This window comes from Rhineura floridana, chromosome 7 (assembly GCF_030035675.1).
Source record: "Rhineura floridana isolate rRhiFlo1 chromosome 7, rRhiFlo1.hap2, whole genome shotgun sequence".
In the NCBI taxonomy this organism is placed as follows: Eukaryota; Metazoa; Chordata; class Lepidosauria; order Squamata; family Rhineuridae; genus Rhineura; species Rhineura floridana.
This window is the reverse complement of record NC_084486.1, coordinates 104,296,726-104,311,979: the sequence shown is the minus strand read 5'-3', so window position 1 is coordinate 104,311,979 and position 15,254 is coordinate 104,296,726. Positions and strand designations below refer to the sequence as shown.

Sequence of the window (15,254 nt, the reverse complement as noted above, 5' to 3'; positions counted from 1 at the left end):
CTATCCAAAGCATCTCCCTCATTTTGTATACTAATTAACATTTCTAAAATATCAGTCCCATTTAGACTACAGAACCTGGCTGGTATATTGAATACCCCCCCCCCCACACACACACAGATTCTGTGAAAGTGCTGTAAAGCAGAGAATAAGAAACAAGAAGCATAGCTAATGGCTCTCCGTACATGCATAATACATTTTCACTTCATATTTTAACTGAATTCTGCAAACTGAACTCGAAATCTGGAAGTTAAGCTCATTTGCTTTGCGTTCGAGGTTCTCTTAGAATAAACTCAAGAAAAGGTATGAAGATTTGAGAAAGATAACAGTTTGTTTTCTTCATTTGGTGTTGCTCAGATACTGTATTTGTTCAGCAAGTGCAGTTTGTACCTTTCTCTGTGCCGGACATCAAGTTAAGTAGTTCAAACCCAAATAGTAATATTAACATATGTTGTATTAATAATGCTTTATTAATACAGCAACATAACATAATGTTATGTGATAAAAGAAACAGGCAGGTATTACACATCTTAAACTGAAACTGCATTCTAAGAGTTCAACATAGGATAAAAAGCATTTGTGACTGTATACTGTACATATTGAATTGAAATTACCTGTTTCTATTAATAGCCATCCATACTGATGAAGGTAAATAACTTGCAGTTTCTCTTGCTTATTTTTGGTAACAAGCTTGGTAAATAAACAGGCCAGGGGGAGGGGGAATCTCGCAACAGAGTCACCCATGTTCGTTTAAGACACTTTAGTCCTATTTTATGCACCTGGCAGGCTGACTAATTTGTACAAAAATAACATTTCTTGTTTTCTTTAAGAGCTCTGTTGAGCTCCCTTGGATTTTGTGTACAGATTTGGATGGAATCTTATTTTGGGAAAACATGAAATAAATCTGAATAACCAGGACTCCCAGTACCTGAAGTACAAATTGTGTGCTAGAGAGTAAATATGTCCCTGTCTGTCTGTCTATCTCTCTTTTTCTCTCTGTGTGTCTATATATATATATATATATATATATTGTGCGTGTGCTTGTGCATGTGCACGCATGCGTCTGTGCTTGTGTGCCAAATGAACCTAGTTCCTTATCAGAAATTGTAGCTTTGATGGGAAGCAGTGTTGGCTGCATCATCGGCAATAGCATCTTCTGCTCTGCTGATATGCTCAAATCATGAGACAGTACAATCATATAGCATCAAAAGCTACATTTATACCATGTTAACCTTTTATTTATATATTTATTTATTTCATTTAATTTATAAACCGCCCGTAGCTAATAGCTCTCTGGGCGGTGTACAAGGTTAAAATACAATATTACAATAAAATCAATAACAAATAGCAGCAAGATTTTAAAACTAGAACATTAAACATGAAACATTAAACGTTAACATTAAACATTAAAATGCCTGGGAGCATAGCCAGGTCTTAACCTGGTGCCTGAAAGAAAGTACCGTAGGCGCCAGGCGTATCTCCTCTTGTAAGCTGTTCCACAATTCGGGGGCCACTACAGAAAAGGCCCTGGATCTAGTAATAATCCTCCGGGCATCTTGATGATTTGGTACCCGGAGGAGGGCCTTAGATACTGAACGAAGTGGACGGGTAGGTTCATAGCGGGAGAGGCGTTCCACAAGGTATTGCGGTCCCACACCGTGTAAGGCTTTATAGGTCAAAACCAACACCTTGAATCTGGCTTGGAAACAAATAGGTAGCCAGTGCAAGCGGGCCAGGACAGGTGTTATATGCGCGGACCGATTGGTCCTCGTCAGCAACCTGGCTGCCGCGTTTTGCACTAGCTGAAGTTTCCGAACTGTCTTCAAGGGCAGCCCTACGTAGAGCACATTACAGTAATCCAATCTAGAAGTTACCAGAGCGTGAACAACTGAGGCGAGATCATCACTGTCCAGATAGGGGCATAGTTGGGCTACTAAGCGAAGATGGTAAAACGCGTTCCGTGCCACCAAGGCCACTTGAGCCTCTAGCGACAAGGAAGGATCAAAAAGGACACCCAAACTCCGAACCTGTTCCTTCAAGTGGAGTGTAACCCCATCTAGAACAGGATGAGCATCTGCCATCTGGGCAGAGAGAGAGCTCACCAACAGTGTCTCAGTCTTGTCTGGATTGAGTTTCAGTTTATTAGCTCTCATCCAGTCCATTATCGCGGTCAGGCAACGGTTCAGCACATCAACAGCCTCACCTGAAGAAGGTGAAAAGGAGAAGTAGAGTTGCGTGTCATCAGCGTACTGATGGCAACGCACTCCAAAACTCCTGATGACCGCAGCCAGAGGCTGCATGTAGATGTTAAAAAGCATGGGGGACAGAACCGATCCCTGAGGGACTCCACAATGGAGAGTCCAGGGAATCGAGCAATGTTCCCCAAGCACTACCTTCTGGCAACGATCCGCTAAGTAGGAGCAGAGCCACTGCCAAGCAGTGCCCCCAACTCCTAACTCTGCGAGCCTCCCCAGAAGGATACCATGGTCGATGGTATCAAACGCCGCTGAGAGATCAAGGAGAACCAACAGGGTCACACTCCCCCTGTCCCTCTCCCGACAAAGGTCATCATACAGGGCGACCAAGGCTGTTTCAGTGCCAAAACCGGACCTAAAACCGGATTGAAACGGATCCAGATAATCGGTTTCATCCAAAAGTGCCTGGAGCTGGCCAGTGACCACCCGCTCCAAAACCTTGCCCAAAAAAGGGACATTCGCCACCGGTCTGTAGTTGTTCAAAACATCTGGGTCCAAAGAAGGTTTCTTTAAAAGAGGTCTTATTACTGCCTCCTTGAGACACCCTAGCGTGATATTGTCCACTGTAGCAGTGGTTCTCCAAGCATAATTGCTTGTGGTAGGGAGCTTTTCCACTTTTCTTTCAGGAGGGACATGTGTGCTTTGCTTGCACTGCTTGGCAAAGGTGCTTGCAGTGGCTTTACCAAGCAGTGGTCAAAAGGCAGGAAACAAAGGCAGGTGCTTGCTTATTCAAGGATTCTTGTCTGCACATTTGCCAAATAATATCCAGCCTTCCTCTTAAGCTTGAAGCTGGGGAAGGGGCAAGGATCATTGCACAGCTACTGGGATTATCCCAATCATTTTTGCATCTTCAAGTTTGGGAGGAAGGGTAGTTGCTTGCCAGAGACTGGCAGAACATTCACCCTGATGAAAATGGCAAGCAAAAAAAGTGGAGGTCTGTAGTTATATTGGTGGCTCATTTAGCACCAAAGGTCTCAAGGATTAGAGCTTTTGAAAAGGTAAGAATAATGTGGGATACACCTCAAATTAGGTGTGTACATTTTATTTTTGTAGAACAATATTTGAAGATGCCCGTTGTGTTTCATTGCCTTTCTATTTTTAGTTATTTTGTGGCAGGTTTTCATGTGGGAATGTAGTGTACATGTAGCAGTTTGTTACTGGAATACCGGCATTACTTAGTCCAAGAAGCAAAACGTTTATATAATAACATGTCTTTCTGCATTCATGCAGTTTGTTTCAAGAGAGAGCAGTTTGTTTTTACTGTATATGCAATGAAATTCCTTTTATTCTTAACTGGATAGAATGTGTTCAGGAACATTTTATTTACCTGTCCATATCCACTGCAATAATTTAACAACTGAAGTAAAAAGTCTAAATCTGTACCTTGTATAACTTAAAGGTTGAGAGAATGTAATCAGCTACAACCATATTTACAAGATTAAGTTAATGATGGAAATTAAGTATTGAGTGCTGATGAAATGAGCTGACAACAGAGAATTTTTAATAAGATTTTGGGGTTGAGATTGTTCGTCATTCAGGTACAGGCACAACAGTACAAAAACTCCTGATGTCAAAACTTTAGTTTGACATTAAATTATGTGATTTCTTATAGCAAGAGATTATATATGTTAAATGATGTACATACATCCACTTCCTACAGAGACTATTTAGCCTTTCCCAACCTTTAGGTCCCAGATGTTGCTAGACTACAATTCCCATCATTCCTGACCATTGGCCATGCTTCCTGGGGCTGATGGGAGCTGTAGTCCAACAACATCTGGGGACCCAAAGGTTGGGAAAGGATAACACTTAAGACAATATTGCATTTAAACTTTGGTATCGTTTGGAAGTGTTCCTCTGCCAAGAATCTTGCCACAGTTCCTGGCAGTTCCTTTTATGCTATCTTGTACAATTGTTTTATTTATAGACACTTCTAATTCCTTGATGGCTTACACATTCTATTTTTCTTCTTTGCAGATGTGGGGGCACTGTAGGAGCAGTTCTGACGTGTCCACTAGAAGTTGTGAAAACACGGCTGCAGTCTTCCTCTGTTACACTCTACATCTCTGAAGTTCAACTGAATACTGTGAATGGTGCCAGTGTTAATCGTGTAACTAGAGTATCCCCAGGGCCTCTTCATTGTTTAAAGTGAGTGCCTCACTTTCTTGCGGACAAGAATGTCTGCTGCCTGTCAAACCTCTCCATCTTGATCTATCTTAATGGCTACCAAAAACAAAAGTTGCTGAGCGCTGTGTTGTGACACACTTGTCATGGACAAAAAGGATCTTTCCATCTCTTGTTTCCTCTTGTGCTGCTGATTATTTGTGTACTGGCTATTCTGGAATCTCTGGATGTTAATAGTGTTAACTAGATCTGAGATTAATCTATATCATTCCCGCATATGAAACTTTAAATATTTTTTGTTAAAACAGATTAGGCTGTCTTCTGGCTGTAGCAAATTTGTGCTAGTTGAAGGAAACTATACTCTTAGAATCTCTTTGAAATTAAAAAAAAACATAGATAGCTCCACAATTTTGTGATACAGTTGGTCTCTAGTAATAGTTCTGTAATATTTTTGAATGATAAATGTCACTTATTAGTGTGACATGTGTTCCACTCTTGCCCATCAGCCCAGTTAGAGCATAATATGAACATGGATGGCTGAAGTGAACATCATGGTGAGGAGGGCTGCACTGTGTCCCCTCCTCCCTTGGCAGGGCGATGCTGGCTGGTTTATTCCCCCCTTCTCCAACCTGGTGCACTCCAGATGTTTTGGCCCACAACTCTAATCAGCCTGGCCAACACAGTGTTGTACAAAACACCTGGAGGGCACCAAGTTGGGGAAGGCTGATGTATAAGATGAAAACAGTGGCTCACTGTAATTGTTTGAAGAACTCTGGAGTGGCCTCTGGCTACCTGACGGATGGAACATTACTGCTGATTTGTGTTAAGGAGGGAACAGGGAACAACCGCTATGTGAAGAATTTATGCTTTTTAAGACTTTTTTTAGTATCATTGAGGCTCGCAATAATAGGGTCTACAGGATTTGAATACTTTGGACTCTTTCAATATGAACTATGTATAGTTATGTTTCTTTTAGTGTTTATGTAGGTAAAATTACAAATTTAGATCTGGGACAAAAGGACAACATTGTTCTGATACAAAAGCACAGAGCAATCGGTCAGCAGAAAACCCATAAAGAATATATAGGTTAAATTTGAGTTTAGTCATTATTTCTCAGACAGTGCAATCAGAGGCTAATGTGTAGTTCCATTGGGTGAAGCCACTTTGAGAAAGTAGTAGCTTTTACTGGTTAGTTTTTTTGCCAAAAGTGGTACTGAACTTGGAAGTCCTGCCTTGGGCAGTCATTATTGTCAGTACCAGCAACCTCCTCCCATCTACGTTATGGATTGGTAATAATGGCCTAACTTATACTGTGGTGGAGACTGGTGGCTCTGATGTCAGTGGCACCAGAGTTGTCTGAGGAGTTCACTTTGAAAATTTGGTCTAAACCCCGAAGCAGATTCACTGCCTCACTAACATTGGAGCCACCAGCCTCCACTGTTCTATTGTCATTTTAAGGAGAAAGATCCACAATGCATGTCATCCTAAGCATCTTCCTGTACCTAATGAGAATGCAAAACTCTAGCCAGCCTCCCATGCTGGGAATGGGCTGATGGATTGTCTGTGCAGTTGTGCTGCCTTTCTAAAGATCTCAAGAGTGCTTTAAAAGCACATGCTGCTATGGGGCTGGTCCCCCTCTGCAGGCCCACCCTTAGCATGTGCCGGGCCCGGGGCAAAAGCATAGTTGCCCCCCTCCCACATTCTCTCTCTCTCTATATATTATATATAATTTATTTACGAATATATGTAATTATAATATTTAATTTACATATGAGGTTATCAACCGATTAAATACAAATATGATTACCTTCACTTCAGGGAATAGGCCTCTAGTCAACCTGTTCCATACCCATTTCTCCACTGGTCTTTTGACATCTGTCTTACACGTGCTCACCTTCCCAACAAGCCTTTCACATCCCTGGCGCTCAGGTGAGGCACTGAAAACAAACTCTGGGGCCAAGCCCAGGCGCCAAATGAACACTCCCAGCCGGGTTTGTCTCACGTTATCCAAATAAGGCCAAACATGGGGTTGGCACTCACTTGGTAAGGGTCAGCAGCACGTCAGTCAGCACTTGCTTGTGGAATTGTAAATGAAAAGAGAACTTCTAATGCAACTGAACTTTCCAAATGTGCCTTTTAAGACTAATACTGTAAATGGAGTTCCGTTTCAACAAATTTAATTTTGGGGGAAGGCAGTAACTTTGTGACAAGTGGTCCCTTTAAGGAAGTAAACCTGCTTTCAGATGGCCTAAATCCAGGTTTAGGATCACCGTTGGATGTTTGCGTCTGTATGCATTTACTTAGAAGCTAGCTCCATTTATTTAAATGGAACAGTCTTCCAGGAAGCTGTTCTTAGGAGTTTTAAGAAAATGAAAATTATGCAAGTGTGGATTTTTAAAGATACATACATGATTCCAAAACACACTGCTCATTTGTGTCTGTCATGTATAATGCAAAAATGCAAATGGTGGGGAAATCTTGCTAGTAAGACGTTGCTGTGAGCTCACTTGCAGATACGATCTTTGCTGACTATGTCTTGTCATATTAGACCATTTTTCCTGCCTTGGAAAACTCATCCTCTCCCACCTGCAGCATGTTTGTATTTCAGCACAGCTGTACAAATCCATGATGTACTGTCTTATGCTCAACATTTTTAAAGTGTCATAGTGCCTCTGAGCATGTAGAGAGTGCTGAGTAGCCATGGCGCAGGTATGGGATTAGGGGCAGGCAGCCACCTCACCCTATCAAGGAGGTCTCCACAGGACGGCTTATGCATTAGCACTCAAATGTCAACGCGTTTATTGGCTGGGCTGATCTGCAGCCGACAGGGAGTGAATAACGCCAAAGAGACAACTAATGCGTTTCCATTTGGTTTTTGCACGTTTCCTTCTGCAGTGCTGCATCTTCCCCTCAGGTCCCTTAGGTGTAGCTGTGGCCCAGCGATAGGGATGTAATGCCTGCAGTTCTTTTGTCAATTCCATCTTACCCTCCCGACCGGTTTGTCAGTTTCACATCAGTGGTCCAAGATACTTTTTAAAAGTGAGAGGCTCCAGAGCAGGTTCACTGCTGTCAAATACCAGTGCGTCTCCTCCTCTGCTGGTTTTACGGCTTAATGGGAGGCATTTTGCTGAGGCTGTCCAATTAGCTCCCTTGCAGGATGTAAGCCCCCCCCCCGGGCTTTGAATAAGGGCAATCGTGAGACGCTGCCTTGTCCAGAAGAGGGGAGAGAGAGAGACCAAAGCCCTGCTAAATCCTGCACGGTTGGAAAACTGAAACTTTCATTTCGCCTTCAGTCTCAGGTTCCAGGAAATGTCCCTTTTGTGCAACTCACAAAAGCGGCCTGACCTGTTCCTGCCTCTCCGAATTTAACGCAAGAGGCCGAATCTTCCAGCCCTCCCTCCCTGGATCATCAGTCCTGAACTTGTCATTGATTGCTTAGCGCCACTACATCTTGAAGTGACTGGGACTCACTCTATATACGCAGATCGCCAAGCACGGGGCCCCCCAAAGCGCGGGACTGGGGGCAACTGCCCTGCTTCCCGGTGCCTAGAGGCGGTACTGTCTCTCTGTTATAGTTTTATTGCTTTTTGAAAGTTTTAATAGGTTCAAAAGAAGCTTTTACTTCTTGCTAATTCATTCATTCAATTTCAGTGATTACGGGCAGAGGGAAATATAGCCATGGGGAGGTGGTGAATTACCATAGAAGGCGAAGGCAAGGCTATCTGCGCCTTGTTCCTTGCTGCCACTCCTGTCATGGATGGGTTCCTTGTTGTTCATCTGCTGTACCCACTGGCCTGTGTGTGCTGTTGTTTAATGCCAGATTGGTACTTAATAAGACCACTCTCATCCATGACTTGATTGTGGGTGAAGGTGCCGATTTGGTGTGTATTACCGAGACCTGGGTGGGTGAGCTTGGAGGAGTTGATCTAACCCAACTTTGCCCACCTGGATACTCACTGCAGCACCAGCACAGGCTGCAGGGACGGGAGGGAGGAGTTGCTGTGGTCAACAGAGTTTACATCTCTGTCACCAGGAAACCACTATGTCTTGGAGCTGGCTGTGAGGGCCTGCATGTGGTGTTGGGCCGAGGAGACAGCAAGCTAGGGTTGCTGCTGGTGTACCATCCACCCTGCTGCCCGGCAGCTTCTCTGACCGAGCGGGTGGAGGTCATCTCGGCTGTGGCATTGGAGCAGCCCAGAACGATAGTGCTGGGTGATTTCAATGTCCATGCAGAGGCTGCCTCTAGTGTTCTGGCTCAGGACTTCATGGCCTCCATGACGACCAGGGAGCTGTCTCAAGTTGTTACTGGCCCAACACATAGGGCAGGGCACACCCTCAACTTGGTTTTTGCTCCAGATGAAGGAAGGGGTGGTCTGGAGATAGGGGGGTGGATGTCACCCCATTGTCATGGTCAGATCATTTCCTGGTGAAGTTTAGACTTATGGCTCCGATCCTTCCGTGCAGGGAGGGTGGACAGATTAAGATGTTCTACCCCCGGAGACTAATGGAATCCACTGGATTCCTGAATGCCCTGGGGGAGTTCCCAGTAGATAGACCAGGTGACCCTGTTGAAGCCCTTGTCATGCTGTGGAACAGCGAGGCACGTTGGCCTCGACATGGTTGCCCGTGAGCGCCCTCTCTGGCACTGTGGAGCCCGGCTTGCACCTTGGTACACCAGTGAGCTAAGGGCAATGAAACAGGCTGGACGACGGCTAGAGTGCAAGTGGCGAAAGACGTGCTCTGAGGCTGATCGGGCACAAGTAAAACATCATAACTGTGCCTATTGTGTGGCGGTGAGGGCGGCGAAGAAGGCCCACTTCTCTGCCTCCATCGCATCCTCAAGTGTCATCCAGTGGAGTTTTTCCATATTGTCAGGGGTCTGTTGACATCAACTCCAGGAAATGGAGTCTTAGACCCTTCAGAGGCCCACTGTGAATTGCTTGCAAGGCACTTTGCGGGTAAAGTTGCTCGCCTCCGTAACAGTCTTGATGCCCCATATACATATACTGTAGTCCCCAATGAGGTGTCCAGTGCAACGTCTGCTGCAATTTCTTGGGAACCGTTTCAGTTGATGCAGCCTGATGACGCGGACAAGGTGGTTGCAATGATGCGGCCAGCAACGTGTTTTCTCGACCCTTCCCCTTCTTGGCTTATTAAAGCTTGCTGAGGGGGTCTGACTGAGTGGATGCAGGGTGTGGTCAACGCATCACAGCCTGACCACTGTTGTCCATGCACTGGTAACCTCCAGGCTGGATTACTGTAATGCACTGTATGTGGGGATGCCCTTGAGATTGGTCTGGAAGCTGCAGCTGGTGCAAAATGCGGCTGCGAGACTGCTCACTGGGGCAGGGTATCGCCAACATGTCACCCCGCTACTGAAATAATTGCACTGGCTGCCCATTTGTTACCGGGCCAAGTTCAAGGTTCTAGTTTTGGTGTATAAAGCCCTATACAGCTCAGGACCAGGATACCTGAAAGACTGTCTTACCCCTTACATACCCAGTTGATCACTGCAGTCGCAGGTGAGGGCCTCTTGCAGATACCATCTTATCAGGAGGTTCATTCTGTACAATATGGGAAACGGGCCTTTAGTGTGGCAGCACCTACCCTGTGGAATTCCCTCCCTTTGAATGTTAGGCAGGTGCCATCTCTGCTATCTTTTTGGCGCCTTTTGAAGACTTTTCTTTTTCAACAAGGCTTTTAAGTTGAGAGCTATCCCAGTCTGTGTCCGTCAGAATTGCTTAATATGTTTTTTAATAATGTTTTTAACCCTTTTTTAAAAAGTTTTTAAAATGTTTTTAACATTGTTTTTTCTTAATGTATTTTAAGATTTGTTTTTATGATGTTTTAAAGTGTTTTTAGTGCCTTGTTTGCCGCCCTGGGCTCCTGCTGGGAGGAAGACCGGGATACAATTTATTATTATTATTATTATTATTATTATTATTATTATTATTATTATTATTATTAATTCCTGAGCCTTTCAGATTGTTCTCACTTTAATACTTCTTTGTGTTCATAGAAATGAGAACGGAGGGACCACTGAGGTGGCTGGAATGCTGCTGTATTCCATGTGTTTCTCTTTCTAGTTGTAGTGTTGGGATCTATACCCCACTGGGTGCTTATGGTGATTCATTTGGCAATTGCAAGAGGAATGGTTGGGAAATGGCTTTAAACATAAAGATGGCATTAACTACAATTCCTACAATATATTCTTACAGTACTGCTTTCTGTACTGTTGTTGGTGTTGTGCAGTGCCATTCACCATAGCTAAGATTGCAAAATCATACATAACTCTCAACATAGTGTATGTTAGATGTACAGTTGTATTCCTGAATGATAACGCAGCATACTTCAGAGCTCTAAATATTGATTACAAACAACATAAGGTTACAAGCAAATCCTTTTTAAAACCACATACATCAAACTGGAATTTCTTGCACTTGAATAAAAGAATGAGAGGGAACAAGATTTTCATGCTAGTGCAGTTGGCAAAAATAAATATTGAATATTTAAACCACTGGGATCAGTTAAAACAGCTCCAAGTGAGTATCTCTTATGACATTGTTTGTAGATTGCTCAATTTTTGTGTCATTATCCTGTATCTTTGTTTGAACAAGAAATGCTTTAAAGCAGTTTTGTCATTACTGGGCACTTTATCTGAATTGATAAGCATAATGTGGTGTGTATTGCAACATGTTGATTAGCTGATAAGTTTGACTTGGAACCTAAAGGCACCTGAGTTGGCCCTGAATATGGTCCTTCAAATACTTTGTTTTAAGGGTTAGAACTAAGATGCTCATTAAGTGCCACTTCTGGATCCCTAATATTTGCGTTGCATGGCTCTTCTTTTCCAGCTCTAAACAGATTCTGTGCTGACTTCCCATGAAATAGGATTTTTCTTTAAAAGCACTTTCTAATGTGTCCAGTTCTCAGCATCTGTAGTTTTACATTAATGTTTTTATTTTCTCCCTTCTTTCAGTCAGATGCTAATTAAGTAAAAGAATGGTACAATAATAAAACCATAATCGGAACCATAAAATGACAAAAACAGTAAAACCAGCAATTATTAGACATGCTCTAATTGTAGTAAAGCATGTAGTTCCACAGTCATATTCTTCTTCTGGCACACCCCAGCAATACTGCTAATGATTGGGTTACATATAGCAAAAATATCTGTGACTCTTAATCACATGTAGAGATAATCAAAAGTAAAAACAAATAGACATGTTGGAGGAGAATCTTCTGTCAAGTAAAGAAAAAAGATTGCTGCCTCCCTCCTTTGATTATGCCTTGTTGCTTTTTTTTTACATTTCACAACTATTTTGTCTTAGTATTCTGTTATGCAAAATAGTCTATATAAAATTACAAGAAAATTTGTTTTGATGAACTCATAAAACTATAAATACAGCACTGCACATTATGTTCTGCTAGTTGGTTTAACAAGAAATAACTTCTTATTGCTGATTTTTTTTGTGGATTTAGAAAGGCACTCTGAACTTTTCCCATGCCTCAGCATTATGACTTGAACACAGTTTCTCAGTTTCCACACAGATTGTCATTTAAGACATTTAAGTTAAGATGCTGAGATAAGAGAGTTGTACCACTTTGATTTTTCCCATGGAATGATGCTGCTTTGAAAATTCCACGTAGAAACTGTACCCTCATCCATCTTGGATGGAATATTTTTTATGCCTTTTTTCTGGGTGATACATTTTGACAAGCAGTGTGGACAGTACTTTTTTGTTTTGTTGTTGAGGTGCTGGCATTCATACCTTGACAAAAGTGCAGTTGATGCCAGCACAAAATGGTTGCTGCACAAGTGGTATGTGCAGCAAAAAAGAGGTGCCAGTACTCCTCATTGGTGAGTACCAAAACAAAAAAGCACTGAGTGTGGAGTCACTGTCCCAGCAGATTCCTATATGTTAAAATTGAGGTTGCACTGTCATCCAAGAACACCCTTACTTCTAGTTCCCTGAATGCAAGCGGACTGAAGAACAGTTAGATCATTGTTCTCATATGGTAGGCCAGGGACCACCAATGTGCCTCAGTATTGTAGCTGGCCCCTTACCAGTGCCCTGTAGTTGGACAGCTGCTAACAGCTGCAGCTCTCTACATATGCAATGCATAGACACACTCAGGAGTAGGAAATTGCTTAAAGAACAAGGCTGCAGCATGCGGTTTGAGAGAAGGAAAGAAGAAATGGATGATGTGATTGGCTGAGAGTGAAGGAAGGACAGAGGAAAAGGAGAAATCCCCACTTCCAGCCCCACAGAACTCTTTGTAGACAAGGCCCCAGTGTGACAGGGATGGAATGATCATGTGACTACATGACAGAAAGATCTGCCGGGCTGGGATCTTGTCTATAAAGATTCTCATGAGTGAGCACAGGGCTTTTAAAAAGCATTTGTTCTAAATTAAAAGAGAACCCTCAGCCACTTTGTTCAGTTCTATTCCATCTGTTTATGTTTCGTGCTTTGGAAAAAAAATTCTGCTGCCTCCATTGATGATGGAGGGCAACTGTCAAGGTTTGAGGCCTTGTGTTACTGTGTGACAGGCCTGCTTAGTAGTAGCTGTTTGGTGGAGGGTTCTGAAACGGGAGAGAGATTATCACTTTTAGTATTTATAGATGGATCCTGGATTAGGTAAATTCACTCTTGATTGGTCAGGGGAGCAATAGATTCTGATTGGCTGGAGGTTCTAGTCCGTGAAGAAACAATAGTGGATTGGAGTTAATTTATGGTTATTTGGGAAAGTCATTTGATGAGGGAAATGTAAGGCAAAGACCAGAGAAAGCTAAGGCTAGCTGTGGGTTGAATATTAAGCTATTCATACCCAGTGTGTTAACTTTGCTGGTGAAGATCAGAAGAAGGAAGCCTGTGTTGGGCTAAGAGACTGTCCTGTGTAAAGGTCTTGTAGAGGAATGTTATACAAGTGTGTTTTAAAATTCAAACTGCCCAAGCAGCCAGAAATACAACTGTGGGGAGCTTTGGGATCAGAGGCAGATTGTACCCACTAGTTGGACCAGAATGTGAGTGAAGTTAGCTATAGTGAAGGGTTAGGTAATTTAGCTTGAGGTAAAAGCCTTTCAGAGACTGATGTCAGCAGCAGGATGTCTTGAATCCTACTGTCATCAGCGCACATAAGACAATGTAAATATTCACTAACAGGCAAAAAACCTTGTGGTTTAAGAACTCACCTAAAGCCCACAGATATTTCTGTCAACCTTTAAAAAGCAGGGAAATTGGGCAGCTATAGTGAATGCACCAGGGGAGCAGGAGACCTGACCTCCTCTCTGAGAGGATTGGAGGAGGAGGGGCAAAGGAAGGAGCAGGGGAGGGCAGGTTTGATCATTTGCATGCTTATTGAGTTGAGTGGTATTTACTCCTGTGCAATCATACTTAAGAAAGGTAAAACTGACCATGGGGAGAGGAGGTGGAAGGGAAGGAGAGGATTGGAAGGGGAGGGGATTGGCAAGAGGGAGGGGATAGGAGGGAGGAAAAGGGAGGGTGAGTTTGATCAGTTGCATACTTCTTGTGTTCAATGGGATTTATTTCTGTGCAATCATGTTTGGAAATGGAAATGGACTGCCTTCAAGTCAATCCCGACTTATGGTGACCCTATGAATAGGGTTTTCATGGTAAATGGTATTCAGAGGTGGTTTACCATTGTCTTCCTCTGAGGCTGAGAGGCAGTGACTGGCCCAAGGTCACCCAGTGAGCTTCATGGCTGTGTGGGAATTCGAACCCTGGCCTCCCAGGTCGTAGTCCAACACTGACCAGGGGGAGGGTAGGAGATTGGGTGAGTCGGCACTGGGCAGAGGGGAAGCCCATTTCCTTTCTGAAAGGAAAACATTGTGAACAGTATAATTGCTTTTCAGCATTTCCCCCACCTTTTTATTCTACAGCAGGCATATGTTGCTTCCTACCCAAGTTTAAACCAAAGCTGTCCCTGGCCACATCCACACCAGGCCTTTATTTCACTTTGGACAGTCATGGCTTCTCTGAAAAAATCCTGGGAAGTGTAGTTAGTGAAGGGTGCTGAGAGTTGCTAGGAGATGCCCTGTTCCCCTCACAGAGCTTCAATCAGAGCAGCTGACTGTTAAACCACGTGGTCACTGAAGCTCTGTCAGCAGAATAGGATTCTCCTCGCAGCACCCTTCACAAACTACACTTCCCAGGATTCTCTGAGAGAAGAATGCCTGTCTCTCCTGAAATCAATGTCTGCTGTGGGTGTGGCCCCTTGATTAGGCAAACCAAGCAGCTGTGAGTCTGGCTTTTAGAACACTGACAGTTGGTTCTTACTAAGCATGCCGGACATCATTCAGTTCAATGCAAAATTTCTTAAATTAATTAAAAATTCAGCTAGGCATTTTCTTTAACTTTTAAACTGCAGAAGATGAAGGTCAGAGTATGAGGCAAGGTCAGTAACAGGATTACAGGTAGTCTGTGAGCATGCCTGATTTTTAATTAATTCCAACAAATTACGAGAACTCCGATATAAAAAAGTCAAAAAGGAGTCTGGGTTTTTTTTCTTTCTTTTTAGACTTTGAACTCTTGATTCTTTCTGACTGTTTGTTTATCGCCATAAAAATTTACAGGGTTGTTAAGCAAGCATTTTTTGAGTTCAGGACTATAAGTTTTGTAAGGTTTTGCTTTGAAATGAGCTTATGGGAAGCATCAGAATAGCATGGGGGTATTTTCAATTTAACATTGTGGAATGTGAAAAATCCACGCTGGCTATAGTATACAGCCACTCTTGTGGCTGTATAATCAATATTCCCTTATGTACAAAATATCTGTTAAATAAAAAAAAGTTAATAGTTATCAATAGGTATCAATCTTGTACCTAAGCCTATTATACCAAGTCGCTAAGAGGTTT

General features: G+C 43.0%; 1 protein-coding gene across 3 annotated transcripts in view; it reads left to right on the top strand.

Annotated features, from left to right (window-relative positions):
* Positions 1–15,254, top strand: part of SLC25A36 (solute carrier family 25 member 36) — an 81,001-nt gene that overhangs the window by 18,536 nt on the left and 47,211 nt on the right. For all 3 annotated transcript variants that reach the window (XR_009764067.1, XM_061636771.1, XM_061636770.1), the window contains exon 2: positions 4,230–4,400. Coding sequence is in view for 2 of the 3 variants with exons in the window: in XM_061636771.1 (XP_061492755.1) it covers positions 4,230–4,400 (171 nt within the window). In the remaining variant the exon portion in view is untranslated. The remainder of the gene's footprint in view (positions 1–4,229; positions 4,401–15,254) is intronic.